This window comes from Sphaeramia orbicularis, chromosome 9, assembly GCF_902148855.1.
Source record: "Sphaeramia orbicularis chromosome 9, fSphaOr1.1, whole genome shotgun sequence".
NCBI lineage: Eukaryota > Metazoa > Chordata > Actinopteri > Kurtiformes > Apogonidae > Sphaeramia > Sphaeramia orbicularis.
This window is the reverse complement of record NC_043965.1, coordinates 11,309,333-11,336,831: the sequence shown is the minus strand read 5'-3', so window position 1 is coordinate 11,336,831 and position 27,499 is coordinate 11,309,333. Positions and strand designations below refer to the sequence as shown.

The following is a 27,499-nucleotide window of genomic DNA, read 5'->3' as shown; positions in this document are numbered from 1 at the left end:
GGGTGATAATAAATGGCATCTGGATACATTTACCAAAGCTTTTAATTTGGCCGGTAAGCTACAGGGCCACTGGTCCTATCTTTTTTTAATAAGATCAGAAAAACAAGCTACAAAGAAGAATTTAAGGTAAATATTTAAGCTTTATCATATGGTTGTGAGAATCCAAATGTTCAGTTGTATCTCCTAATTTATGGAGCAGCTCTTTATTTTGTAAAGTTTCCAGAGCTGAATATTTTCTATAGATTTCTTTGTTGTTGCTGCTGTGTATGAGTTAAGACTGGCATTAATTAAACAGACACAACTATCATCTCATTATCAAACCGCAGCTGTGGATGGAAGCGTAGATGATCAGTGTATTAGGGCATCTTTAACACTTGGATTAACATGAATTAGAACTTTGGGGCCTTCAGTCTTCAATGTCAACGCTAATTAACACATTATGAAATATAATAAACCTTGATTCAATCTTACGTCTCTTTGTTCTCACTTTTGTTCATTAACACACCTGATTCTTTCCTAAACCAAAGCAGCTATTTCAATAACCGTTCTAGCAGAAAACTGCTCCATTATTACAAATCTGATTAGAGTGAAGTGGAACCCCATCGAGCAACAAAACATTCCACTAAACATCTTATGAAAAATCACCAATGTGTGTTAATTTTCTCATATATTTCAAGTTCCAAAGCTTTGAACTGAAGAACAAGGACTAAATTAATCAGTGACACATCATTTAAATGTAATAACTTTTGGGTTTCAGAAAATGTTGTAATGTGTTTAAAAAAACAACCAGAGCTCATATTAGTCCCATTAGTTTCAATCTGTATCCAGAGGATTCTTTCACTCATGTCTTGTTGCTCAGAAATACTGGAAAATAAACTTAGAGACTTAACTGTGGAGATTCTAATCTGTCTAACGGCATCTTACATGTATATCGACTAACGTTTTATTGTAGAAATGTTAATGTTTTTAATATCAAATGGTGACTGTCATTGATCTAGTGGGAATGAAAGAGTTAATGAGCTTTTCTCTGTTGAACTGATGGACTTCTCTGCAGTGAAACAAAGACACATTGGCTTGTTTTGACATGAGGAATGTTTATTGTTCAATGTCCGGGTCAGTCTGTAAAATAAATATAACTGCGTTGTGAGTGTTCGTCATTGGGATCAGTGTTCACCTGGAAGGGAAAAAAACACAAAAAAAACCCCAGTTACTTCATGTTTGTCCAGTCAGACTCGGACTTTCGAGACTCTTTCTCATTCAAAGCCATCATTTAAAAAAGCAGAACTTTGTTTGGTTTTATTCCATTAAAACGTAGAATTACTCCCTGGACCCATTACTGTAAGCCTTAAAGTGAGTTAATTTTATTCATCTAAAATAAAATAGTGCTTGATGCTTGTTCAGTCATCACATGCACAAACAGGATGTTGAATTTATCAGTTTTCATTTCTAACCATGTAATTTAAAATAAAAAATAAAAAAGGTCAAGACAAAAAAAAAAAAAAGACAAAACGTGCTGTGTTGAGTGTAAAACTATGGATTAGTTCTATGACTCCATGGGTTTGGGTTAAAATTTACAAAAATAAATCAACTGTCACAATGTACACTGAATTTTTTTTTTTTTAATATAAACAGACATCTTCGTGCCAGAATGTTAACCATGAATGCAGTAACCTAACCTAAGTCTCATTAGAATGTCTTCTAACAGGTGATGTTAGTGAATTACCAACACACCATCACCAACAGAGATGAACGAATGAAAAGTTAACAGACATAAACACATGCCTGACTTCAGTGTCAAAAATAATGGGCCTCGTGCAAGAAACTATATACACAAACTCATTTTCTCTTATTTTTATTCATATCCTACATATTCTCTTTTTTTGTTAGTACACAGATTTGTGGGATTCACCAATGTCTGCTTATTTTTGCTCTAACTCCAAGCATGATAAAATTTTGCTAAACAAGTAAACCTTCACAACTAACCCTAAACAGTATAAACCTTTTTCTGATCTGGAACTAACCATTCAGAGATATATTCATGTGCTAAACAGTGTAAAGAACCAGTGTCTCCACATCTACACCAGGTAACTCAGTTACTGAGTAAAATAAAACTGATGCTTCTTACCTTCTTTGAGTCTGGTTCAGAGTTCAGGTATAATTCAATATATCGTTCACCTACAGAAAAACAGTTAAATATGAATAAACGTGCAGTAATAAATATTAGTAGATACAAACCAGTACTGGACTAAATCAGTGGATACGAACCACTACTGGACTAAATCAGATATTATGAACCAGTACTGGACCTTCTTAACACAGACAATGCTGCTCCTTCACTTGCTGCATTAGTTAAACTCCACATACAGGGTGGGGAAGCAAAATTTACAATGGACATTTAGTTGTTTTTTCTCAGCAGGCACTATGTCAATTGTTTTGAAACCAAACATATATTGATGTCATAATCATACCTAACACTATTATCCATACCTTTTCAGAAACTTTTGCCCATATGAGTAATCAGGAAAGCAAACGTCAAAGAGTGTGTGATTTGCTGAATGCACTCGTCACACCAAAGGAGATTTCAAAAATAGTTGGAGTGTCCATAAAGACTGTTTATAATGGAAAGAAGAGAATGACTATGAGCAAAACAATTACGAGAAAGTCTGGAAGATACTATTAAAGAAGAATGGGAGAAGTTGTCACCCGAATATTTGAGGAACACTTGTGCAAGTTTCAGGAAGCGTGTGAAGGCAGTTATTGAGAAAGAAGGAGGACACATAGAATAAAAACATTTTCTATTATGTCAATTTTCTTGTGGTAAATAAATCCTCATGACTTTCAATAAACTAATTGGTCATACACTGTCTTTCAATCCCTGCCTCAAAATATTGTAAATTTTGCTTCCCCACCCTTTAAACAAAATAAAAATGTAAAATGATCAAACAGCATAAGGTCTGTTTAGATCATCTGAACCTGATCAGTTTAGTCACATTAACTCTAACCACATTTAATGTCAAATCACTGGAATATTATTATAATGTGAGTTATGACCTACATCTATCTCCATAATAAAGTGTTTGCTTCAGTGACTCCTACTGGTGAACAGCAGAGTTGATCCAACCACTAAACATCATCTGCTTGATGTTGAAAAACTATTTAGTTCCCTGGTAAAACCCACTGAATAACATGGGATGGGACAAAGAAAACAACCCAAAGTGATATTATCCAGTCTCTCAGATCCACTTGAAACCTTTAAGACCTCAGCTGAGTCCAGACTCACCAATGTGCATTCTGTCTTTGGACATGGCTGCTACTGCCTCCTGGTGGCAACTGAAGTAAACGTCGGCCTCTCCGTTCGATTTACCGTCACGACCATACTCCATCAAGATTTTAGAGACCACCAGAGGAGAGAAGAACTGCAGCAGGACCAACAATAGAAGGTTATGTCCATGTGTTTTCACACAAACCCAACCACCTGCAGCATCATGACTGGGTCCACCTGTACCTGTACGATCTGTTCTCCTGACACCGAGAAAGGCAGACCTCGCATATGGACATAATGCAGCTGCGACCCCGAGGCAATATGTGAACCTGAAGGACACCGCATTCAAGAGTTTACATCACATTTTTGTTAACATAAAATAAAAACCTTGAATATCTTCAAACATACTGAACATTAACTACCAACACTTCCTTTAAACTCTTAACACTGCTGAAGCCTTCTGTCAGAATGTTAATATAATATTTAGACACAAACAGGTTTATATGTTTTAGTTTGGATTCCATAAACCTCACTGCTGATGTTGGACATGTTTTGTTTGTTGGTTATTTGATTTTTAGTATGGATTAGATTGTGCTTTACACTTTGTTCCAGTTTAAATCAAAACTGATTCATTTGTTACTTGCCATTTCGGTTATCGAACATTTAAGTGCTTGGCTTGTATGGACTGTAAACTTGTGTTATATTTTATTTATTTCTGAGATCTTTATTTTTTTCCACTGAGTCCTGATCAGCAACAAACAGTTCACTTACAATTTTTATATAGTTAAAAAATCAGGTCGAATTTTGATATTTAGTTCAAATTGCTGCCAAATTCTGTAAATTGTAACATTTTTACCTGCTTTATCTTCATAATTTTTCTTTGGTTTTTATGAAGAACTAGGTCATTTAAATCCATTTCTGTCTGAATTCAGATACAAAAGTAGTAAAGCACTCAGAGAGTGCAGACCTCCACCAAGGCAGATCAGTGCCCCCCACCCCTGATCACCACCAAAATTTAATCATTTGTTACTTGTGCCAGTATCAACATTTCCTAAAATTTTCATCCAAATCCGTCCATAACTTTTTGAGTTATCTTGCACACGGACAGACAGACAAACCAACGCCGGTAAAAACATAAACTCCTTGGCAGAGGTAATGAAGCAACTTTCTGTATTTTGCTGTATGACTGTGGAAGGTGGTCTATTAGACCCCCACCCCCCTCACCTTGTCTGCGAGGGGTCTGCATGGCAGATACCGGTCTGGGGTGTGAAGAGACTGAACTGGTCTGAGGTGAACCCGATACTGGTCCTGAGTTCCTCCGGCTGGAAAGAATCTCATCCCTTCCACTGGGAAACACCTCGATATATCTGGACAATGACAAACACACAACAGGAAGAGCAGGTTAATATGAGACCACAGTATCTTCCAACACTAACTCTACTAACCCTAACCCAGCAGGTTAATGTGAGACCACAGTATCTACCAACACTAACTCTACTAACCCTAACCCAGCAGGTTAATGTGAGACAACGATAGTATCTCCTAACACTAACCCAGTAGATTAACATGACAACATTATCTACCAACACTAACCCTAAACCTAACCCAGCAGGTTAATATGAGACAACGACAGTATCTACTAACACTAACCCTACTAATCCTAACCCAGCAGGTTAACATGAGAGCAACAATATCTACCAACACCAACCCAAACACAAACCCTAACCCAGCAGGTTAATATGAGACAACTACAGTATCTACTAACACTAACCCTAAGCCAAACCCAGCAGGTTAATAAGAGACTATGGCAATATCTACCAACATTAACCCTAACCTTTCTAACCCTAATACTAAACCTGAACACACACAAACCCACCCTGACTTTACTCAGCCTTATGAGCTACAGATATGAGATATTTCACACAGCATCCAAAATTGGTACAACATTAAACCGACAAGACCAGCAGTAACATTTGATTTTGACAGGTGACCAACAGCAGGTGGGTGGGGCAGGGGCAGGTGAGCGGTGTGTATGCAGCCTCCCACCTGTTTCCGATCATCTCTCGGTCTCTGCTCAGAGCTTCATCTGCCGCCTCCTGAGAACAGAACTGTACATAAGCCTCTCCAGAGTTCCTGCCTCTGCGGTCGGTCACAATGATGATCCCTTTGTCCATAATGTCCAAACCTGAAGGATACCGAGAAGACCTCAGTTATTACATCCATCATTGTTGTAGAGCACAAATCCAACATTAACACACAGTATGTTTGCTGACGTGTGCGTTCCTATCAAGCTGAGTTGGAAAAATGGTGCATCGATAAAAGTCCCTTGTGTTTGTATGTGTGGATGTCCATGGGTGTATTCTGATAGCAGCTGTTAATTCAACATGATAATAAATTCATCTGAGATCCTGGGTCAAGTAGCACTATAAGTGATCCTTATGACGTGTTATGTGTTTCAGACATGTTGGAATCTTCAGAGACTGTTCCTGAAACTTTACCCAAACACTAGTGAGAACAAAGAGTTTTCATTTAAAGGAAATTAATGCATTAGGGTGATGATCAGTGTTGTCCTTGTACCTGAGAAGAACTGTGCGATGTCAGCCTCGGTGGAGGTGTAAGGCAGACCTCGGAGACGAACCACGGCATCTGTAGATGGATTCTGCACCGCCCTCTTCAGGATGGCCTCGGCATCGCTGTTCGTTATCTCATAAACTGCAAGGGCACAAACCAATCAGCAGGTGTGAGTTTATACATATAGTCATACGCCTCCACACATGCAGCCGTTACAGAACAGAACACTCAGATACAAACGGCAGAACCTTCAACGTATCGTGGTCCAAGGTACTGTCTGTGTTTCTGCAGAGCTTTGGTTATGTCCTCCTCATCACCCATTTCAATGAAGGCTTGTCCAGACGGCCTCCCCCGTCTGTCAGTGGTCAGGTGGATCCCCTTCAACCCATCACGGACTCTGCACTCTGAAAGGCATCGACATCACGTCAGGAAACACCGCTGTCACATGAATAACTTCAAAACCCAACTCGCATTCACTTTCATCAGATTCCAAAGCCTCACCTGAGAAGAACTGGAGCAGGTCCTGGGCTGTGCAGGACCAGGGCAGACCTTTGACCTGGATGACGTAGACCTCCTTCTTCTGTGGTTCTGACTCACTGTGGTACTCGGGCAGTGGAGGGTATTCATCCGCAACGGGGGCCTCGGTCTGAACACAGAAGTGACAGTTACAGTTTTAACTCAACTACAATAGCTGCACACTTCACTACAGATTAATCCTAAATTCAAAAATATAATTTCCATAAACACCTCTGTCTGTCTGGGCTTATCAGGTATGTTTTCTCTAAAGATTGTTAGAGAATCTGTGGACAGTTTTTCTGTTTCTACTGAGTGTATACTTTATAAATCGTCAGCTTCCTGATAAAACCTGCTAAGTGGCATTTTTGGTTGGAAATAAAAACCTGCTATCTCCCCTATTATAGAAAGTTGTTTACATTCCATCATAAGTACCAACATTAAAGGAACATATTTTTTCCTCATATTTCACTTTCCTGTTATATAAACAGCTTTTTGTTTCTCCTGTAAAATTTGCCAAAAGTCACATAGCAGGTTTTATCAGGAAGCCAACGAAATGTGGGGAAAGCCCTGTGAAATACAAACATAAAACTAATTTACATGCTATCTATTAGACAATTACTTTTTCTTATTACTAACAACATTTACAAGTAGTAAAATGTGTTGTCTTCCAGCATTAGGGAGTATACTAGTACTGTATTGCTGCATGATATCATATGTGCATAGCAGTTTTTACCTGAGAAGTTTAATAGATTAGATTAGACTTTACTGATCCCACAACAGGGAAATTCACTAGTCAAGGCAGAAACAGAACAAAGCGCAAGAAAAATGTGCAGCATAAAGATAGTGCAAAAGATAAGCAATATAAGAATAAGAATAATAGTAGGGAGTAATAAAACTCTACAGCAAGGGTGTCAAACTCATTTCTTCCAAGGGCCACATTCAGCCCAATTGGATCTCAAGTGGGCTAGACCAGTAAAGTAATAGCATCATAACCTATAAATAATGACAACTTTTTCTCTTTGTTTTAGTGCAATACACATTAAATTACTTATTATATTATTTTTTAACAAGCATAATATTGTTATAAATTTGGAGTTTGGAACTAAAATAAGAACAATTTCTCATTCAGTTTCTCTTTTGAATGTCTGGACAGTCTGGACATCCAACACAAGCAATGCCAAAATATCCACCAATTAAAACTGCTATACAAAAATATGGTCTGGTCCCAGTATAAAGATGGAGGGTCTTAAAACTGATGTTCCATATTCTGTCTTAAATGTTAATGTGTGCTTGTTGTTCCTCATCTAGTTGGTATGTGTTGTCCATTACCATCTGGTATTGTTCTTACCATCGCTGGTATGTGCTGCCCTTTACCATTAGTGGTATTGTAGTTTTTTGGGTTTTTTTCTTACCACTGTTGGTATATAATTATTGCTGTTCCTTACCACTTGTGGTATTGCAGTTTTTTGTTTTTACCATTGTTGGTATGTAATTATTATTATATAAGTTGACGGTTAACTGTTACCTGTGGTAACACCACCAGGAATGTACTTTGTTTCCATTTTTTTTTTTTTTTTACACACATTTTTTTATGCAATGTAAATACTGTCAAATGAGGTTATTCTAATTCGGTATAGGCCTATTTTGTTCTATTTTGTTCATTGTTCTGGCTTGAAGTCAAAGGATAGGAATGAGTATTTAAATGTTATTATGTTAAGTTATTTGATGATGAGAATGGGGGTGGGATTAAATAAGTTTTTCTTCTTCCCACTCCTTTTCGAGTATAGATGAATGTTTTTTTGTTTGTTTGAATTTGCATATATTCTGTAAATGCTCGAAATAAACAAACAAATGAAATTAATGAATGAATTTGCCCAGGTCACTGTTCCTGGTAGTCCTTCAAGGTTCAACTGGACTAGTTTGCTTCAAAAGACCAAAACTAGTCCAGCTGAACTTAGAAAAATGGAGTTGTCACTATTTAATGGTTATTATGCAAATATTTTACTTTAGATCATATTGATCCTTATGTGGAGCAATATTAAAAAAAACCTGTTACAGATTAAACATAACAATCACTGCACTAATTACCCAAAGGAATGATCTGAACTGATTGCTTCAATCTATGTGTAGACTTTTTTCTTGTACTGCATGTAACTCTGTAGTATTAGTCATGGAGTAGCAGTGAAATACAAGCAAATTTGGAGTTAAATTTGTACTTGCCAATAACTGGTTTTACAGACCACAGTTCTCCTGTAAAACAGGATTTAATTTCGTTACATTAACTGCTGTCAAACCACGGATTTGGGGGAATTTTCCACATAAGTTTAGCAGTTTTCTCTTCGCCCTAAAGTGAAAATGAAACTTCTAAGTGAATGTGTGTAGTTTATCCACAGTAAACAGACTGGATTAGCTGTGGTCTGGGATGTTTACAAGCACATACTCACCCTGGTACAGAGGCCGAGCAGGGGGGTGTGGATGGCGGACCGAGGCCCACACAGGCTCCGTGGTCCGACTGATGCCCATGTTCTGTGCTGAATGAAGCGGACCGGTAATGTCCCCGTGGTTCGGACCCCGGTTAGAACCGCTGTCCCCGTGGTTCGGACCCCGGTGTTAATCTGAGCGGCGCGGACACTTCTCTGCAGTAAAAACAACAGCGCTTTACCGTTTCCGGACATTTTAATCGGTCAACAGGAAACCGGATTAACCCGCAGTCTGTCTGAACAGAATAAACACGTATCCGAATGGGGTTAACGGCGGAGAATGGACCGAACCGGCACGAGGACAGGTTCGCATGGACGTAAAAGCACAGACCGACCGCACGTGCGTCAGTCAAGGGCAGAGACTTGAGACTTTTAACTTTTAACTGTTTGGTCACGTTACCTACAATAAACATCTACTTCCGGGTTGAACCTTCCAAAATAAAATAGCAAAAACCGCTTCGTCATGTGTGGAGGCTATTTACATCATTCCACTGATATTCACGCTACTTTTATCAAGTAGCAAAATGAAAGTATAAATTCTAAAATAAAAATAAAATCACGAAATTTGTTCAATTACTACTACTAATACTAAAAAAAACCTACAAATACTACCACTACTTCCATTTAAGAAAGTATAAATTATTAAATAAAAATGAAATCACAAAATTTGTTCGGTTACTACTACTAATAATAATAATACTTAAAATAATAATTACAAGTATTACCACTACCTCCATTTATAAAAGTATACATTATAAAAGAAAAATTAAATCACCAAATATGTTCAATTACTGCTACCATTACTACTGCTAAAAATAATTACAAATACTTCCACTACTTCCATTTAAGAAAGTATAAATTATAAAAGAAAAATGAAATCACAAAATTTGTTTAATTACTACTAATAATAATAATACTTAAAATAATAATTGTAAATACTACCTCTACCTCCATTTTAAAAAGTATAAATTATAAAATAAAAATGAAATGTTCAGTTACTACTACAGCTATTACTACTGCTAAAAATAATAACTAGAAATACTACCAATACTTCCATTTGTTTAATTACTACTACTACTAATATAAAAAATAATAACCACAAATATTACCACTACTTCCATTTAAGAAAGTATAAATTATAAAATAAAAATGAAATCACGAAATTTGTTCAGTTACTACTACTACTAATGCTAAAAATAATAACTACAACTATTACCACTACTTCCATTTGCTTTCTCTATTTCTCTCTGTTGTCCTTGTAAAATACTTTTGATCAGCTTTGTGTGTAAATTGATATTTTAAAGAAACGAGTTTACTGAAGGCATTTTTCCCGTATTTAACAAAACATAGAGTAAAATAATCATAATAATATAATAGGAATCATCTGAATTTCTCTCACACATACACAAAGTTTTTAATTTTACTATTAAGCCGTAACGGAAGTTATGTTGTTTATTTCTGTGTGAATCACGTTAATATTCTTGCTTGTGGACTTCCTCTGTTTCCCTCGTTTCTTGTTATTTCTTCATATCACACTGCCACCTACAGGCCTGAATGAATCAAACATTCCTAGAAAATGTGTCAGTGGAGCAACTAACAAAAAACAAAAAAAACATGGAGCTGAGCAGCTGATGTGGAAATAGAAACTTAATAATCATACTGTATTAATATAATGTAATAATAATAACATAATATACTAATTCTACATTAGGGTGTGGCTGCTTTGAGTGATCGATGGTTGAGGTCGACTTTCCGAGCTTCTCTTTTAGTGACAGACGAATCACTTAGTTTGGCAAATTAATCTGTGATCTTCAGCAGGACATTTTACATTTTGTAGGTCACCAGCTGAAGTTCTAAGGCCAGTAGTTTGTGATGCGCTTGTTGCTGTGTTGGATTTTTTTTTTTTTTTTGGAAAAGAAGTGACCATATTAGGACAAAAGGGGTAGAACTGCAGGAGCCTGAAGGGTCAGTGGGGTACTAATGCTATGAACCAACCCTGTGACTAGTTAAATGGCACATTTCATTACACAAAATCTAAGTAATTATATAATCCTCTTAGTGAAACCTATGAACCACAACTATAGTCAAATTGTGTGTCAAGAATACAGTTTATTAAAGTAAGGGAAAGTCTGAAGATATAACATATACAGACCTGTCCAGTGACAGACAAAGGATCTTCTGTTGGACCTGAGATCTGATTAACAGAGGAAACACCTATTATACTGATTACAGGGCACAGATGAAATGGATGCGATCAGAATGAAACCTGGAAAAAACATACCGAGTATTTTTGGGAGAAGTCCGATATAAGTCTAGCAGAGCCAAGATTCATCAGTGGTATTACATCTTTAATATACCTTTAATATTTAATATTACCTTTAATATATTTTGGAACTGGCTTCATTTTTGAGCCGAGGTCCTAGATCCCTAGATTAACTTTATGCTGGTTTTGTATATGCTTTAAACAGTACTGTTAAAACAAGAAATTAACCCTTTCATGCATAAGTCACTACAGTGGACAGTTATTCTACAATTGTTCTCATGTATATTCATGGCTTTTGTTGTTTTAGTTTCATATCAGCAAACACAGTGGACACTTACACACCATCTCATACCCTGACATTCATACCATTACTGTAACTTTGCTGTTCTTGATAAACCTGATGAGCAGTGACATGTTTTATTGTGAATCAATTGTGATTTGTTAGACAAAAAGGTTTTTTTTTTCCATGAAGTGAGTTATTACTAGCATTAGAATATGTTAAAATGTGAGAAGACATCAGATTAGCAGCATTAAAAATTATTTTATTTCATTGTTTTCATATCACTTTCTGATATTGGGTTTTAAACACGTTTTTTTTTACTTCAAAAATTAAATGTATGGATATTTTTGTAACGCTGTAGGAAAAAAAACTCGATCACATTGTGTTTTTATGCCTAAGGAGGAATAAAAACACTCAAGAAAAAAATCTTGACTAAGGTTCTCATAATTCATGCACGAAAGGGTTAAATATATGTTTTAAAATCTGACAGCTAAAGTGCAAATCAGCAAATACAGATGAACTTTAGTGAAACCAAGGGACATTTTAATTAATTATAACGGTAAAAATGTTAATTAGCCTCTCCTTCCTTTGAATAGGTCAATAGGTTAAGTTGATGTGGCCACATTATAAAACTGTTTCCCAGAATCAGATTAATATTTGATACATGATGGTAATGCATTTATGATGGATTGTGTAAAATTGTTTCAAAAATGACCAAAATAATTTTGTGTGATTAAACGTGACTTGGAGTCTGAGGGTAGAGCTGGTTTTTACAAAAAACAGAAATTAAATTAAAAAAGAAAGAAAAAAAAAAGAACCAACCTCCCACCCGGAGACGGCGGACCACGTGACCCGTTCCGTTATTTCCTGCAGTAGATCTGTTCGGTGCGCGCGCCTCCCTGACTGCGACAGCACAGCTCCGGTGTGTTCGGTCCGGACGGATAGTAACGGAACCAGAACCCTGCACAGAACCGACGGCCTCCGCGTAAACCCTCCCGCAGATTCACGGACGGCGGACCGACGCGGACAGACTCGTATCTCCCTGAATTCAGAGCGTTTGTCGGTTCGGTTTCGCTGTGAAAAGGCTCGAGCTCGTAATGGCGACCGCTGCGGTGTCTGCCCCCGCGGGCTGCGGCCCCAGCCCCGGCGCGGGGACCGAGCTGGTCCGCGGGCAGGCCTTCGACGTCGGCCCTCGGTACAGTAACCTGTCCTACATCGGTGAGGGAGCCTACGGGATGGTGTGGTAAGTCAACACTGGTACTAACTAGTACTGCCACATACTAACCAGCACTACTAGTGAGTGTTTTACTCATCAAACCTTTTACATAACACACCGGTTCCATCTTTAATCTACAAGTTACAGCGTTTACACCTTAAATGTCCAAGGTTTTATCTTAAACATGAGGTTTAATATGGACCTTCATCGTATGAGGAGTTCAATTAGGCTGAATTTCCATGTTGTGTTTGTTCTCACACTCAAAGGAACTGAAGTGTGGTTTCATTTAACCACCAAGTTGTATAAGTTTCTGGGAAAAACATCCGTTGTGTCGCTTTCCATGTAACTTTTGACTTTATTTTGTCTTTACTCTTCAACGTTACACAGAGCAGTTCCACGCATCAGATGTGGTGTTTATCGTGAATATTTTTGTAACAGGGTGTGTGCACTCATTCTCTTGGATGTTCGAGTCATAGTAATGGGCTGTGGTTGTTTCCTCAACCTCTAATCTTGTTTAAATATTAAATCATACCGAGTTATAGAGCTAAATGTACCATGTTCTGATAGTTCTGACCTTACGTACATGTTTGTAAAGTAAACTGGATCCTCATTTCCATCCATTTCCCAACCCCGGTAACTGTTAGGCTAAATGAACTGTTGCATTATGCTGTTTCCAATCCAGTTATTACAGTAAATTACAGTAAAAATGCCTAAACCCTTCCTTTCCTGGGTCTCAGGGGGATATGAGAGGTTTTATTGCCTAGATGTAATCTGATCTGTGATCAGGGATGAATGGAGATGGGGAGAAAAAAAAAACAAATATCTGGATTTATTTCTGCTCCACAGGTTGTGCCATATTTCAGTGTGTGTTATCTAAACTGCTCCAGTTGTGGTTCATTTTATTACAGTAACTCATCAAACTAAGGAATCGATTAACTTAATTTTGAATGAATTTCAGACTTCATTATGTGATTTGATTTAGTGATTTATTCTGAACATGCAATTAAATTTAACATATATGTGAACAAGTAAAACATAAATAAAAATACAAAAATCAACAATCAAGACAATCTTAGACAGAAGAACAGCAAAATAGTTTCATTTACATGCCTGAAAATGGGTGGGAAGAAGTGCTTCTTATGTCAGTTTATGTGTTAAATACACTAATAGTTGTTGTTTTTGTAGTTGGTGGTGGTGTAGTTGACCTCAGATGTGCACGTTGTACTGTTTATGTATAGATGTGTTTTCAATGTTGTGTAAAGCTATGTTATCAGTGTTGTTACACATAACCAGATTGCAAACCTGATCACGTTTTGGTCTCTAAAATGTAAAAAAACAAAAAACAAAAACATGACCACACATCTGTGACCCCATGTCCTTGACCCCACATCCGTGACCCCACATCCTCACAAAATCCACTTTATAAAGAGAATGCTTTGGTCATTTGTGATTAACATTTATTCTATTGATTAGCAGTTTATCCTGCTGGAATGGTTGGGTGATTTACCCAAAGTCAGACTGAATGTCAGTTTATGTAACAGTGTTTATGATGACCCAGTAATTGTTCCATTGGTTTCAGACAATCATATGCATTTAGTTGTATTCTTCTTTTATTTGGAACATCCACAAAAATATTCCCATTTATAATTATCCTGTTGTGCATAATTCTCTGTCAGTTGTTTATTTCTCTGCCAAATTCCTGCATCTATATTTATACGGGTATTTAGCAAATATCATCTCATAATGAAGCAAAACACTGTGGTGGGTGACGTACTGGTGATTTACTTGGATCAGAAATAACGTGACACAGTCTATGTCTTTGTGAGCGTTAGTTTGTGAGCACAGCATCACTTCATTACATCATATCTATGCTGACGTTGGGGCTATGTTCTCAGTATTACAGCTAATCCAGCATAAAGTCAAATACAAAAACATAAAGGAGCAGAACATAGAACAACTTAATATGGTAAAATGTGCTTCACAGGTTCCATACCTTGGCTCCCCCAACATCCACATTCAGGAGCTAGAATCAAATATCTACCACTGAATGTGACTGCAACTCATTTTAACCCGACATTGTGACTTTACAGTGGCAGCATAACAATGCCACACAAACTCCTGCAGGTTAAAGTGGTCACTTGATGCTCACAGACTAGGGCTGCACGATATTGGAATAAACTGACGTTGCAATTTTTTTTTCACCCTACTATATATATTGCGATAGGAAAAAATACTCGAGAGGATATAAAAGCTGTGTGGTGCCGACATAAATGGTCAAACAAATTAGCTAGTAGTGTTACCTCTCATTGTGGTAACAGGTACAAGGCACTGTTGACACAGAACACGTGTTTCAGTATCATCCATCTTGTAGCTAAAATAATTCCAGATAACTGACGTTGCTTTTCTTTTTGGCACAAAGTCTTCGTTTTTGGTGATTTTCTCATGTTCGTTGTTTATTTTCAATGTTGTTACCAGCGACTCACTCCATGTGCAGGGGCGTGGTCTGTTTCAGCAAACTGATTAAGAAGGATTGTGATTGGTGGATTGCTGTGCGCAGTGTGTGTCCGCTACCCAAGTTGAAATTAGATGAGAACATGTTGAGTTCATTTGCCTCCCACATTGCAGGACCTGTGATGTGACTATTGCACACATGTACATCACGATGCTGATGCTCAAATGATATATTGTGCAGCTCTATCACGGACCCTAAAGAATCTACATAGTCACTGACACTGACAGCTTGACATTTGGTACCTGGCCCTAGTCTTAGTAAGAATAATAGTTTTTGTCTTTAGATTAAAAGTGAAAATTTCCTTCATCAGTAGTTTTCTAAAGTCTACTGTGAGCAAAAGAAGTGTCCTTTATCTTTGAATTTAGTCCTTTACTCTTTAGGACTAAATGCGTCCAATCCATGTTCATGTGTTTTAGGTGGGCACTGTTTTGCATGAGGTGTAAACATGGTCAGTATTGCTTAAGTCAACTGGCTGATTATTTGCTCTACCCATTTGAGAGTTTGCTCCAATATCAGGCCTATTTCTGTAGACCATGTAGATGTTGTTGATTTTTAATCCATTTTTGTGTTAATCTGAGTAAACATTGCCAGTGTTTCTCTTTCAAAGCACCAGTAATGCATTATGTGATGAGTGAGGACACCACTATAAACACAATGATTTAAATCCACACAATGAGTCAAATGGCAGCAGCAGGTACATACAGGTCCACAGTGACTAACCTTACAATGACTACAGTTGGTTTTGACTCATTGTGATACCAGACTTTACCAGCTCTCAGAATAACAGATTAACAAGAATTTCAGAATGTCCACTGAGTTACTTAAGGAAATTACAAGCTCTCAGTGCCTTAAACCATGAAGATGATCATTTAGAGCAAAGAAAACTGTAGCTCAGTGATCAGTGTTGCTATGTCACCCAATAACCAGAGGACAAATGGATTTCTACTTTACTGTTTGGTATCAATGCAGATGTATCTGATAACAGGCGTGGAAGCAGTGCAGTGTTTTTGTCATCCTCCCAGAGTTCTTTGCTTTAGTGTTGTCTGTATTTGAGGTGTGTTTGTGTTCCAGTAGCTGATGCGTCAACCTCGGCCTCCTTCATCTTCTTCATCTTGTTGTTTCTGTGCGTTGTTTGAGACCCGTGGTTTCCAATCAGTTGGTCGTGTTGCTTTGATGTGCATCTGTGCTTCGGAAATGCTTAAAAATGTCACTGTGGTGTTCGTGGAAGACGTTGCACCCCCATGCATACTGCATGGATTAGAAAACCAGAACTACCTGTGACCTAATATTTTGTGTAAAAACATGCATTTCATTTAAACACGTTTCCAGCAAAAAGAGAAAAAGATCTCAATTGTTCATAAAGCAGCTAAAACAAAAAAGGAAAGAAATCCATATTTACAGTTTACAAGATTTTAATGAAGTTGAATGAAGTTGCTTCATGTAGAGCCTAGGATATTCCCGTCAGCTGTGCACATGGGACCTGACTTTGGAATAAATAACTTATGTGTAATAGAGTTGTGATCCTATGTGAAGTTGTGAATTATGCCATCATTTTCATATATAGTAGCCTAGTATCCATTTTAAAGATGGTTTTGCTGCTCTAGGAAGCTTTAGTTTGTGGTAAAGACAGTAAAGTACCATTGAGTTTAGTGTGACATGGACTGCCTCTGTATGTCTTATATGTTACCAAACACCAAAACTACCATAATTCTAACAGTCACGTCAAACGGACCACCTCATTCATCCAGAACAAGTTCAAACCAATACAGTTCTGATCATGTTGAACATCCAGAACCATCTTCAGAACAGAACAGCCATTTACCATGCTCATTTTTTCTACGTGCAGTTTTCTTTTCAGTTGACAAACATATTTCTGATTGATTCAGAAGGGATGATGACATAAGGTCCAGCAAGGGACTCACTTTTATGGGTTGAATTATGATTCTTACAAAAACACAAACATTAAGGCGTGAATCTTTACTAACCTAATGACTTTCTTCACCATTGGGCTATTCTCTATTCACCTCAGTGTATTGCATCCTTATTTTTCTATTTTACTGCACATGGTAAATGTTTTTGACAGCAATTATAAAAAAACAAACAAACAAACAAAAAAAAACAAACCAACCCTAAAACAGCTGCATCTTGTCAACCCCACAGTACGTAAACATTCCAAACCCAAACATCCCCCTATGTTTTTACCCATGGGTTATTCCATTCAGCCTCACGGGGGTTGTCTGTTAAAACAATTCAAAGTGTGGACACAAGATATGACAACCTGCAAATGAAAAATTAACAAGTGTATTAATGCATTATGAAAATATCACCAGTATATTCAGTTTATTGCAGGGTTAATAATTATTATAAGGCATTTGCCCAGCATCCAGGTCATTTTGGACACTGTCTAAACCAAATTACTGGAAAATCAAATCTATGTAGAGAGAATCAAAACTTTACTAAGTGTTGTAAGTCATCCTCAGTGCAATTTTATTTTAATAATTTTGGATGTTTGGATTTGTCATCTCATCTAACCTTTCCAATTTTATACACATGGTAATAGTCCACATTGGTATGAAATTGTGTTTTGGTTTTTTTTTTTTAATTCAAAAACTTCACATTTTCTTGCAAGACAACGTCTAACTCCTCCTGTCCAAGTGTTTCACAAATGTAGGGAAAATACTGAAACACTGAGGGCCTTTGAAAGCCTTGGGAAAACCCTGACATGGCATCTGCTCTAAACACAGGTTCTGTCAGTGAAGACGAAACTCGATACTGGGTGTTCATAGCATTTGTGTTAATTTTGAGCAGTTTAACCTAGAAAAAAACTGCATTTTTCCATTATGCAATCATTTCAATAGGTCTTAGACTTGAGAATTGTAGTGAAACATTTGGTATAGAGAAGGGACTGATGGTTGAAACCTTGTTAGTTTTGGTCAATTTGGAACAGCTGTATCTGTAAATGCATGTTATGTGCCGATGTGTTACGCACTTGGTGCAGTGTGCAGTATTGGATGGTGAGGTGTGTCTGCGTCGTTTTCAGAATAGGCCTATTTTTGTTTTCAAAAGCCTCTTGTTGCCTCTTGTAAGGCTGTTGCATGTCAGGGCTTTCCAGCGACGGCGTAGGTCGACGATGCGTTGAGCCTCTTAACATGAACCTCACTTTGTGCACAGCAGTGTCTGCTTACACAACCAGCAGACCCAGATCCTGTATGAGGCCGAGGCTGTGATGGGATTCAGAGGCTCCACTGTGAAACACTTTACTGTTTCAGAATGCCTACATGAGCACTTAGATCATTATGGAAACACTGCTCAACTGGCCTATATTTAGAAAAGTTTCATGTTGAAACACATGAATAATGGTCCGATTCCATATTTTAGCCGAAGGAAATCAGAAGAAATATAAACGTGGGATGACATCTCTGTGGAAATCCATTTCTATTGTCAGTTACCTGCAGGTGTAGATTCATTACAAAATTTACCAAATTGACAATTATGTGTGCGTCTGTATGAACGTTGTCAAACAAAGTAGAAGACATGCAAAGCTGCAGAAATGGTCCCTAAGCCAAGTTTTCAGATCCATAGTTGTCCTGACAACCTCTTCACAGCTGAGTTAGTGGAGTTTTTTTTCCTCATTTGAAATCCCAGTGAGGAAGCTCCACAATTCTGTCATCAATAGGACTAAACCAAGATGAAGCCTGGAGCTTACAAATAATGAACAGCACCAACACTTTTTAATCACTGATCGTAGTATGCTTTAATAGAGTTGAACTCAAACGCAGCTTCAAATTACACCAGTAATCTTTTCCTGGGTTCCTAAATGTTTTGGAAACTTCAGTAGGAGTTGAATATGTAGCGATGGGCCAGCACTGATCTGTTTAGATTCGAGGTGTGCATGGCTGATATGATAAGTGACAATGATGGACCACAGGAAAACAAGGGTAATTTTTGTGTTGTTTCCTTTTTCCAAAGGCAAAAAACAAAACTAAAATGCAGTGCAACTCAATCAGATAATTAACAGTAAACACTTGGTGAAAGTTACCTTTTAAAATGGAGTAAGTGGACATGTTAAACAAAACCTGTTGATATCTTCTGTTTGTTTAATACTAGATGTGTTTCTCCTTAATCCCTGAAACATGGGATTTTCTGTGGAGCGTCCATCTTTTACAACAGATGATCTTTGTCTGTTCAGGGTGAAACGTGGTGGTTTGTGTTTCAGTCTAACCAAACAACCAGCTAACCCTAACCAACTACACTACTGCGCTGTGTACAGAAAATCCTCTTAAAATGGCTGTAACGTTGATATATCGCATGTCCTAATGGGAAAATTAGGGGAAAAAAAGGAAACTCCAGATGGAATATGCTGTATAATATAACACGTCCTCTTTAGAATATTGTCATAATGGGGATAATAATAAAATATCGGTGTGCATGTAAACATATTATTTGGTCATTGATGTTCTCTTGGCGGCCATCGATTATACTGAAGGCACATACACATGAATGTAGTCTATAAACAAATGCATCATAGAGCAATTTAATTAACTAATTAAACTGTACTTTGATCTTTACCTATGATTTCAGGCTCTTTAATGCCCAAGTTTCTGGTTTATGCATTTTTATTTTATTCCACCAGTAAATGCTCTTAAATAATGAATATTATTTATTTTGTGATGTTCAGTTAACATACTTTTGACATGTAGACATTTCACCGCTTTTCTTGGAATTGAAGTGGAAAAAGGATAAGAATTGGAGTCAATGGGCAGAACCAGAATTAAACAGAGATATGATGAAGGCAAATTAAACCCAACTATCCAATATTTTAGTGCGTTACATGTTGAGTGTCATTGAGTGTTGAGTGTGACTGCTTCATATAAAGTACAGGAAAACTGAGAAAACAAGTGTCTTGTGTTCAAGCAGCCACACTATTGAATATTGACAATTTTGTGTCAGCTAATGAATTTCCATTTCCAAAGCCCTAAAAACTTAACTTTTATCTAAAATTTGTATTCTGCATATGTACACGAATCTGTACATGTATATGTCTGATACTGATTATATTTATTGGGGCATCGTATTTACTTAAGACACACCTTTAATTGTGTCCTGTGTATGTTCTGAACATACACGTATGTATAAGTATTTCCTCTAATACCTAAAGCCTTCATAAATATCTGTGTTCGTCCTGGTGAGTGTGACTCCTCTTCTCATCCAACTCCTCGACCCGTCTGATTCCTCAGCGATCGCCTGATGCTCTGCTTCATTCTGCCATGAGCCGTCCTCTTCAAATGCCACCGTGGCGCTCGTCTCCATGGCAACCTCTCTGCCTCTGACATCAGTACCAGCACTCAGCAACCAATGGGAGAGGGAGGGAGAGAATGAGAGCCTTGACACTCTGAAAATCCTGTTGTGCAATTCACAAGGAAATGTAATTTGGGTGATCACAGCTGCCAAGATGAACACGATGACTCGTAGGTTAAGAAGAACCCAGACCTTCCACACTTTGAGCCTGACCCGACAGATGCAACATACTGATGCTCTGTGGATGCTCACATCATGCATCTGCACTTCTCTGATTAAAACAACCAGTTGCACATAATGCAGTCCAAGTCATAATAGGAGCTATTGCTCTGCTGTGTTTGTGAGTGAGGGAACAAACAGTGGTGGTAATTAGACATAAAGCAGTGTTTGCAGAACTGGTTGGCCCATATTGATGCTTATCTTGTGTCATTTTTAGATCAGTTTTCCTACAGAGGCTGAACTGAAACAAACAGTGAGTGCTATGATGAGTAGCACTGTGCTTTGACTCTCCTTTTAAGTGGAGAACTGCTCATACAGTCACAAAGCAAGAACATTGCATTTATACGACAACAGACTTGGGCACCACCTGCCTCCACACTGCAGCTCACTCATCAGACCAACAAGGAACAAAACCACCAAGATGTAACTGCAAAACCAGAAAGCAATGTCAGTTGTATTGTATGTATAGGATGTTAACCATAAACAATAACAGTTAAACCTATTAGTTGTCATGTTTTTTAGGGCCATAAAGAAACATGCTTTCAATTCTTGTTATGTCAGTTTCACAGTGTTTTTAGAAACTTTTTGTTAGGCATCACCTTAAACTTTGGCAAATTTGCTAAATCCATATGGGAGTTTTATCCATATCCTCCAACACCAGCCAGCTATACTAAGCTCCTTTTTCCATAGTCATTAAAATACTAAAATGTGTGTGTTTTTACTGTGCAGGACTGAACAGCTCCATCCTTAAAACCACTTCCATTACCAGCTCTAATATACAAACTTGCACCGGTTGTCATGTTATCTTTGCAGTTTGCCCAATTGGGGCATGTGAGTTTCTAGTTTACTAGCCTAATATTACATTTTCCTACCCCCAGGCAAGCAGAAGATAGCAGCAGAACTGCTTAATTACCATCAAGTATTGAAAAAATTCTGTGTATTTGATACCAAATCTGAGGAATAAATCTCATCAGTGCTGGCAGCATTCTGGTTCCATTATTGGCTGTCTTATGTTCTACAAACACATTTTTAGAATTTTTGTAATAACTTAATCATTCCCAACATGTCTTTCTACAAATCATCTGTGTAAAGCCAGGATTGTCTGCTTTCAGTCTGCATGACTTCATTTCTACAATGGCAGTAAATCCTGGTACCACAACTCCTGCAGGTTAAAGTGGACAAACAACACCTTTAGTGAATCAATGTACAGTCACATAAGGCTCCATCACACATTTACTATACCATTGGTGGATTAATAACATGCTAGCATCAGGTGGCGTTCGTGAACTGTAAAGAAAGCTGCTGAAACTTTCTGATTGGTGGCACTGATCATACATCATAAAAGAAGTCCCAAACATAAGTAAAGGTTAAATGTTAAAGTTGGAGTAAACTAGTGGAAAGGGTTTGCAGTTTGTGAAATGTTTCTCAAAAAAAATTATGGTTGAAAACTGATGAAGTTGTTCTGTTGGTGCTTGTATTATTTGGTTCCCTCTTAGGAAAACATAGAGCTTCAGTTAATTGTCCAGATTTCCTAAACAGCACTGTCTGAATGTGTTGGAGTGTCGATAAGTGGCCGGTGGTGGAATCTACGACCTTGCTGATAAGAAGTTCAAACAGAGATAGGGAGGTTGGATTGTTTGGTCAGCACCTCAGAGATGGAGTTATACAACACCTCCACGAGGGAGGGGTGCATGTTTACACAGAAATAAAAAAAAAAAAAAAAGAGAAGGAGGAGGAGTGCAGTTAGGAGGCCTCACTGTTGTACTTCAGCTATGCCAGTGTTTGTATCCATCCATATCTATAAACCTGTGTTTACATTCATGCTGACACTGGTATTGACCAATGAAGGAGCTGGTTGACACACACTACCTTCGTACGTCTGCACAGGAGGACTTTAATGATCATCATAAAAACATTTTACTCTTAGACTGGTCCTGTAGTGAACACCACCATTGTTCTTTACATTCATTATCTGGTCCTGTAAAGTTTGCAGCTGAGCCTGGTTGAAGGTTCGTAGTTACAGGGTTTCTGCAGGTCATTAAAGAGCATTAAAAGTCATTAAATAGATTTTGTGAAAATTAAGGCCTTAAATGACATTAAAAAGCATTAAATTTGATGTCCAGAGGTATTAAAAAATTAAATACACTTGATGGGGGAAAAAAGTATTGTTATTCACGATTTATTTTGATTATATAAACACTTAGCTAATAATTTTGATCACAAATATAGTGTGATGATTGACAGATGGAACCCTTTAATTGGCCATTGTTTATGACCGATACACAGTCATAACACTGGATGCTTGGAATGCAACGTGCTGTGAGCATGCTCACCGTGACAAAAGAGCAGAGGGAATATTAGCAAATGTCAGAAAAATGGGAAAATGCAAGTTTCAGCAGAACTGATTGGAGGAGGAACTATTCAGAACCTCGTGAAAACCTGTAAACGGTAAACCATCATGTATATATAAATATGTATCTGCAGTTGGACATGGGCATTACATTTGTTTAAAGTGGCATTAAAAGGGGCATTAAAAACCCTTACATTTGATTTGCTGATACCTGCAGAAACCCTGAATTAGACTTGCAGTACAGTTACTCTGATGTCACACTAGTATAATGATAAAGCACTAAACCCAAAATGCAGAAATGGTATAAAGATTAAGAATAAACTGGCAACATTACAAGCATTTTTATCCACGTGGCCTCATGGATTTTAGTATTTTTGTGTATTTTCTGATTTGATGATAGATAGTCGAGCAGAGACATGAACTGATGTCGGCGACAGAATGGAGATGAGATGAACCCGGACCAGGAATAAAACTGTTCCACTTTGCCATAACTATTCATGTGATCACCTTGTATAATTAGTGGAAAAATTAAAATCACCTTGCATATTTATGAAATGGAACAATACCGTGACGCGTTTTTCACAGGAGTGGATGTTATTCTCATGGTTTTGATGGAGGTGCTGGGTAATATGGACAGTCTTCTGTTACAGTCACTTAATGTCACATGAACAATGTTTATCATGAAAAAGTAATTCCACTGTAAAGTCATGAAGAAATGGTTTAAAATAACCACTTGCAGTCTACTTCATCCCCTTTTTTCTTTTATGTAGAACTACAAAAACCTGTTACAAATTACAGCTTATGTTGTACCAAATAATGCTCGACATTTTGTGACCGTTGAATTAATTGATATTAAGTAAATATACACAAATAAGAAATGTGTAATGATAAGTAAACTTGAGTGCATTTACATCTTTCATAGTTTCTTGTGGATAAATCTAAAGGGATTATAATGCTGCATCTAAAAAGTCTCAGAACTCTGAGGTCTTGGAATTGGAAACCTCTGCCCTTACAGAAAATCTTGAAATTTGTGGGTGTATTGATTGACTGAATGTGAACAGGTGATGGATGTACAGTATATGCATCTAATGGACTAATGGTCTAGATTGGAGGATCCATAATGCAGAAGTGGAATAGTTTCATAATTATGCTTTCAGTAATGTAGAATAATAATTTTATCAACTGGAATTATATTTTTTGTTGACTCAGAATGAGTATGTTCAGAATAGTTGTCTTCAGAGGATCTACTTTACTGTGGTTAGTGATATGTGATGAATGTGTAAAGTTTATTTTATTAACAGCAGAGGGTTAGGGGGAGCCTGTAGACTTTTAGAGCTGATACACTTTCATTTTGAGTCATATTTACTCTTTATTTAGATAACAGAAATTATTTTCAAGATGGAAAAGGTACACCTGCCATTATTATATTGAAAGTTAAATTCTGTCCTAGTTTCACCAAACACACAGTTTATAGTTCATCGGTTATAGATTAATTTCAGAATTCAAAGAGTCTTAATCCAGCATGACCATAAATATAGTATGTGTATTAATGCTATCATTAAAGTACTGGATTCTAGTGGCTGATTTGTTCCATGAGTATTAGTACTATCTTTAAAGTACCAGACTGTATAGTGTTGGGTGTGTTTTATGTGTATTAGTACTGCCTTTAAAGTACTGGACTCTGTAGTGTTTGGTGTGTTCCATGAGTATTAATACTATCTTTAATGTACTGGACTCTGTAGTGTCTGGTGCGTTCCATGTGTATTAGTACTATCTTTAAAGTACTTGGCTCTGTAGTACTGGGCTCTATAGTGTCTGGTGTATTCCATGTGTATTAGTACTATCCTTAAAGTACTGTGCTCTGTAGTGTCTGGTGTGTTCCATGTGTATTAGAACTGCCTTAAAGTACTGGACTCTGTAGTGTTGGATGTGTTCCATGTGTATTAGTACTGCCTTTAAAATACTGGGCTCTCTAGTGTCTGGTGAGTTCCATGAGTATTAGTACTGCCTTTAAAGTACTGGGCTCGAGTTTCTGGTGTGGTTGTGGATGTGCATATGTGGCCATTATCGGTGGGTGTGACCATTCTTGGTGGGCGCAGCCTTTAGCTGTGAATTCTCCCCCTTCTTCTTCCTTCAGTCCAGCCCCTCAGGCATCGTCATGGTAACAGTCCTGTTGCATAACACAGCGGCTGCAGTGTAAGGCCTTGTATTCCTGTCTCCATGGAAACAGAGCCCCCCTCCATACACCTCCTTCCTGCCCACTGAGCATGCTCAAGACACATTACAGAAGTAGAAGAAACAGGAAAAGCAGCTCTGAATACTGCTGACATGAAACTGCTCTTTCAGCATTAGAGCATCTTTAAGATTATAAGTCAGTCAAACTACAACGTCATTATATATGCTTAATATATCTATTTGCAAAGATGCATAGATGGTTTTATAGCTACATTTATTAAATGTTAAGACTAGAATTATGGGTGTTTCAGCTCTGGCTTGGATTCATTCTGTACATTATGTTAAAAAAAAAAAAAAAAATTAACTACAATAAGCAGTGGTTATTTTGCATCCTTCCTTTGGATGAGTAAAAACAAGTAGTAGGGTTTGGTCGCTGTGCAGTCACAGTGCAGCAGAAGAATTTCAACAAAGACCAAAAAGCCTTGGATCCATAAATTAGTCAATTTTTAGTTTTTTCATACCCAGAAAATAAGGATATCAAACCAGTTCTTAATATGTAAAGTGTCATTTGAAGAAAATATCTAACTTTGTCTTAAGATATTCTAACTAGGATTGAGATTGACTAAATAACTGTGTTTTACTTTTGTGTTTTTTTCCTTTAATAAAGACATCAGATCTAAGGTCAGTAAAGGGATTTCAGTGACCTTCATTCTGGTTTTAACAAATCTGGTCATGTAGAACGTGTTTACCCTTCTGACAGATGTTTTATTTAATACCAGACAGTTTGGTTGTATTGATAGTATATGTCTTCCGTCCAGTTGTATGGTTGTTTTTGCAGTGAAATGGAATATTATACATATACTATGTATGTGGCACCATTTGTCACTCAGCAGCCAACCTCACAACGGAACCATAACTGTGAATGAAAGTATAGTTTGAAGTTCAGTTGACCTGAAAGCAGAGGGTGGCGTTCACATTAAAGTCCACCTGCAATGATAAGACTTTCATCGTACAATAAGTGAAGCGTATAGATACTACACCCTAAAGTCTGTGGACTTTGTACTTCCTCTAAAATCCCTTCTGTTAACAGCTTAGACAGACGGGCGAGGAACTTGATGGACTTACCTCAGTAAACATGTTGAAATGCTGAGTGAACACTGCCTTTTGCACTCATCTTCTTTTTGTATCCACTGAACTAAGCGTATAACCAATGCAATGATATTTTTCACAATATAAAACTATATTATGGCATCTGTCATTATTGTTTTGTAGCCCAGAGCCCTGTTAGAAAAGAAACACCTGAATTCAACGTGTCCCAATACCTTTATCCATGTAGTGTCTATATGTATACGTATAGTGGTGCTACAGGGTTGTGTATAGGTGGAGGCCTTGGATGCTGTGATGGCTTTTTGTTGTTGCTGATTTACACAAAGAATAGATTTATTTCTCTACACAAAACTGCAAATAATTGAGGTCTTTCACCATCTGTAGTACATAGTATAATGAAAAGGTTGAGGAAGTCCAGGGAAATCTCAGTTCACCTCTAGAAGTCTAGCTGCTGGTTTCCTCTGTGCCCAAATGATAAAAAAATAGAAGAAAAAGAAATACAAAAGGAAGGTGATATAGCACAGTACCTGTGTACCAACACTTCTGGAGAGTGTTCTATTAGAATCTAAACGTTATTATTTACTAAATCCAGTTAGAGTGTGTCAGTTGGTCATCACACTGAACATCCTTTACTTTAAGTGAACTTGAGTCTGTCATTGTACAGGTAAATGTTCCAACAACTCACTGATTATTGTCTCACTGCATTTTAGAAAATGTCCCAATTCACACAAACTGATATAATTCAGACAAATAGTTCAGTTGAAAGCTCTAAAGCCACCTTAAAGTTTTTAGATAACAATGAAATGCATCTAACTGGAAAGTTTTGAAAACATGATGAAGTAGGTTGTGTCATTTATGTTTTTGTTTCCAATAAGTGTCTTCTACAACCTTCAGACAGCTAATTAGCTTTTAAACGCTTGAAATAGATAACATTTACCATTATAATCATTATTAACTGATGTGCTTCTGTTTCTATCATGCATGAAAATGTTTTTTCTGTGTCATAAATTGGTTAGAGCTTCCACCACCCACTGTTTTTAAATGATTTTTAAGACACATCTGCCCTGCCACAAGGCCTGGATTTGATGTTTTAACTTGGATGTAAAAGTGTCATAGCTCCTCTGTCTGTATGCTATGGTCTCTGATGTTGTAGATACACATCTGATGGTGCAGATACATAGTCAGATGGTGCAGATACATAGTCAGGTGGTGCAGATACATAGTCAGGTGGTGCAGATACACATCTGATG

General features: G+C 37.4%; 2 protein-coding genes across 3 annotated transcripts in view; one reads left to right on the top strand and one right to left on the bottom strand.

Moving 5' to 3' along the window:
- Positions 1-68: 68 nt before the first annotated feature.
- On the bottom strand, positions 69-9,219 carry grsf1 (G-rich RNA sequence binding factor 1). 2 transcript variants are annotated; one of them, XM_030143625.1, is made up of 10 exons: positions 8,794-9,219; positions 6,335-6,479; positions 6,082-6,237; positions 5,840-5,974; positions 5,309-5,447; positions 4,487-4,629; positions 3,506-3,591; positions 3,281-3,416; positions 2,130-2,175; positions 69-1,180 (listed from the first exon to the last, which is right to left on the bottom strand). In XM_030143625.1, the coding sequence occupies exons 1-10, from the start codon at positions 9,022-9,024 to the stop codon at positions 1,171-1,173; spliced, it is 1,227 nt and encodes a 408-aa protein (XP_029999485.1). In that variant the 5' UTR covers positions 9,025-9,219; the 3' UTR covers positions 69-1,170. The 2 variants fall into 2 exon arrangements, with proteins under 2 accessions (XP_029999485.1, XP_029999484.1); XM_030143624.1 differs by having other exon boundaries at positions 1,075-1,174; positions 2,126-2,175.
- A 3,031-nt stretch (positions 9,220-12,250) lies between these two features.
- The window catches only part of mapk1 (mitogen-activated protein kinase 1), a 34,268-nt gene continuing 19,019 nt past the window's right edge, over positions 12,251-27,499 (top strand). Inside the window, exon 1 of the mRNA XM_030143626.1 lies at positions 12,251-12,615. Coding sequence (XP_029999486.1) covers positions 12,470-12,615 — 146 coding nt within the window. The 5' untranslated portion in view covers positions 12,251-12,469. The remainder of the gene's footprint in view (positions 12,616-27,499) is intronic.